Source organism: Eurypyga helias, unplaced genomic scaffold (genome assembly GCF_000690775.1).
Source record: "Eurypyga helias isolate BGI_N326 unplaced genomic scaffold, ASM69077v1 scaffold34545, whole genome shotgun sequence".
NCBI lineage: Eukaryota > Metazoa > Chordata > Aves > Eurypygiformes > Eurypygidae > Eurypyga > Eurypyga helias.
The window spans coordinates 1-2,568 of NW_010251354.1; the positions used below are offsets into that span (position 1 = coordinate 1).

The 2,568-nt window shown below is 59.9% G+C and overlaps 1 protein-coding gene across 1 annotated transcript in view; it reads left to right on the forward strand.

Moving 5' to 3' along the window:
* Window positions 1-2,121: 2,121 nt before the first annotated feature.
* LOC104509913 (hexokinase-2-like) overlaps window positions 2,122-2,568 on the forward strand; it is a gene marked incomplete at its 5' end in the record, with an annotated part of 9,791 nt that continues 9,344 nt past the window's right edge. Inside the window, 1 exon segment of the mRNA XM_010152008.1 lies at window positions 2,122-2,272. Within this exon segment, the coding sequence (XP_010150310.1) occupies window positions 2,122-2,272 (151 nt within the window).

A 2,568-nucleotide genomic window follows, 5' to 3' on the forward strand; every position in this document is an offset into this window, starting at 1 on the left:
TAGGGCAGGACACGATGCCAGCAGTGCCCTGCCAGCCGTTGTGTCCAGCCCTGCCGGTGTGTGGCTGAGGCTAAAACTCCACATTGGTCTCAGCAGTGACACCAGGGCAGTGAGGAGCTGTGCTGAGGGTTTTCCTGGTGCATTTTCAGCACCCATGGCTGGCAGACAGTCTGCAAAAGGAGCTGCCAAACTGGTTTAAACCTCATCCCTGCCAGGGGTCAAGGCGGGCGTGAGGTGAGGAGCGGAAGTGAATATCCTGGGCTTGACCGCCCCAACGCATGAGCTCGGGTGCTCCGGTGCTCCGTCAGCTCCCGTGCCATTCCTGGGATGGCTCTTGGCTACGCTGCCTCGCTCAGACCTATGCCAAGGGAGTTATTCCAGGAGGGATGAGTTGCAAAGCTTTGGTGGGGTCCAGGTTTGGAGTGCTCTGTGGTCCTGGCTAACAGCTCTTGCGGGGAGGGGTGGGGGTGTGTTGCTGTGATGCAGTGAGGGTTGGCCAGAACCCACGCAGGGACTCAGCTGAACTTCAGCTTTTGTTAAAATAACAGTGAAACTGCCCTGGCATCTCCTCATCCCCCCGGCCGGTCGATCTTGGGGTATAACCTCACCCGCCGGGACTGCAGCCAGAGCGTCGCGGCCTGCGCGGAGTGGGCTTGGCATGGGCTGGTACCACCGAGACCTGGGACCCGACCTGCCCTGCATCACCCCAGGGTGACGTGCTGACCCCCCCGTGCTCCCCCCTTCTCCATCCCCAGGGGCAGGGCTGTTGAACGCTGCTCAAGACCTCCGAGCCCCTTTTATGCCTCATCTTCTCACTCCCTTGGAGCACGAGGGCTGCCTTTAACAGACCTTTTCAGCAGCACAGGGACTTTATAAAGCTGCTCTCAGCCCAGGCTCCGAGTCTGTCACCATCCCCGGTTCCCTCGCCCCGAGTCCTCGGAGGGTCAGCCCCAGGAAAGATGCCAGGACAGATGGACAGCCCGCAGGCTTGGCCGGCGAGCTGCCTTTTCAGCTGGAGTCACTGGAGATGCTGGCTGGCCTGGTGTCATTTGAATACTAATAAACCACACTTTTTGTTTCAACTGTAGCCCCTTTGTCAAAGCATTGGCAGGCACAATGCGGGCCCCGGGCGCTCGACCCAGGGGAGCCAGCACAGCACATTTAATGCATTCAGAAATCAAACAGTGCTGATAGAGGGCTTTCCCCCATCCCTCTCCCCACACTGCTAGGTATTTAAAACAGCCAGCTTGGCACTTTTCCCCGCGCCCCAGGTCTCGGTTGGTCCGAAATTCAGCGAGCTGCCTTGGTGCCTGGTGCACTACAAACCAACAGGAGGTGGAACCTGCTGGGCTCAGCCCTTGGGACTTGGAGGCAGCAGGACCCGGGGCTGCCCTTGGCCAACGCCGACAGAGAGACAGCTGCCCATGAAGGCAGCAATGAGTCCCCCAAGGTCTTTTGGATTTTTTCCCTCCCTGTTTCCTGCTTGCACCTTTCAATCTTGCCTTCGGCGAGAAGCCACATGCCAGGAGTGCACGGGATTCCTGGGGCAGGGCAGGGAGGTTGTCCCGGTCGGCAGCAGCCAAGCCTGAACATGAAGGTTTTTCCGTATAAGTGCTTTGCCAAACTCTAGTGCTTCGTCAGCCTACACTGGGGGTGTCGGAGCTGGAGATTTAGGAACTTTCCCGAGCATCCTGCGTCACTAGAGTCAGGAACAGCTCCGCCACCGTCTTCCTTATGGAGCCTGAGGCTGGAGCTCTTCTTCCCTGGGAGCACTGTTGGTTTGGGCATGGGCTTGTCTGGATGGGGCTGGTGGAACCGCTCCCTGCTCGCCCCCCACCACGCATCAGGGTACGTCTCAGCTGTTGCTTTGACCCCCCGTCAGCTCTGTGGGTGCCAGGGGTGCAGAGGAGCGGCAGGAACATCGCCACAGCTCCGATAGGAGAGAAAAATGAGATAAAATATAATAATAAATAAAATAATGAAGAAAATACTTACAAATAACGCCTTACCCTCGCGTTTGTGCGGTGGCTGGTTACGTGCTCGCCCGTGGGGGGGCTGCGCGGCACCGGCACCGCTGCTGCCGAAAGGCACCGGCCGACGTTGCTCTCTGGGCTCCCGCAGAGGACGGGGACTTCCTGGCGCTGGATCTGGGTGGCACCAACTTCCGCGTGCTGAGGGTGAAGGTGTCCGACAACGGCCTGCAGAAGGTTGAAATGGAGAACCAGATCTACGCCATCCCCGAGGAGCTGATGCGAGGCAGCGGGGTGCAGGTGGGTTCAACCCCCCTTCCCCCCGTCCCCGCTCTCCTGGGCAGCCCCCAACGGCAGGGCTTCCCCCCACGGGGGGGACCGTGGGGCAGTTCTGCCTGACGGGAGGGCTGGTGTCACCCCAAGACCCCGAGCTGTGTAATGGGGCTGGAGCAGCATCCTTGCGCCGCGGAGCCGGGTGGATCCTTGCCTTCCTTTGCCCGGCGCTATTGATTCCTGACACATCTATCCTGGGATAGATGAGGACCAAGGGGGGGTCATGTGGGTGACAGACGGCTGGTCCCACAAGCGGGGGGGGATG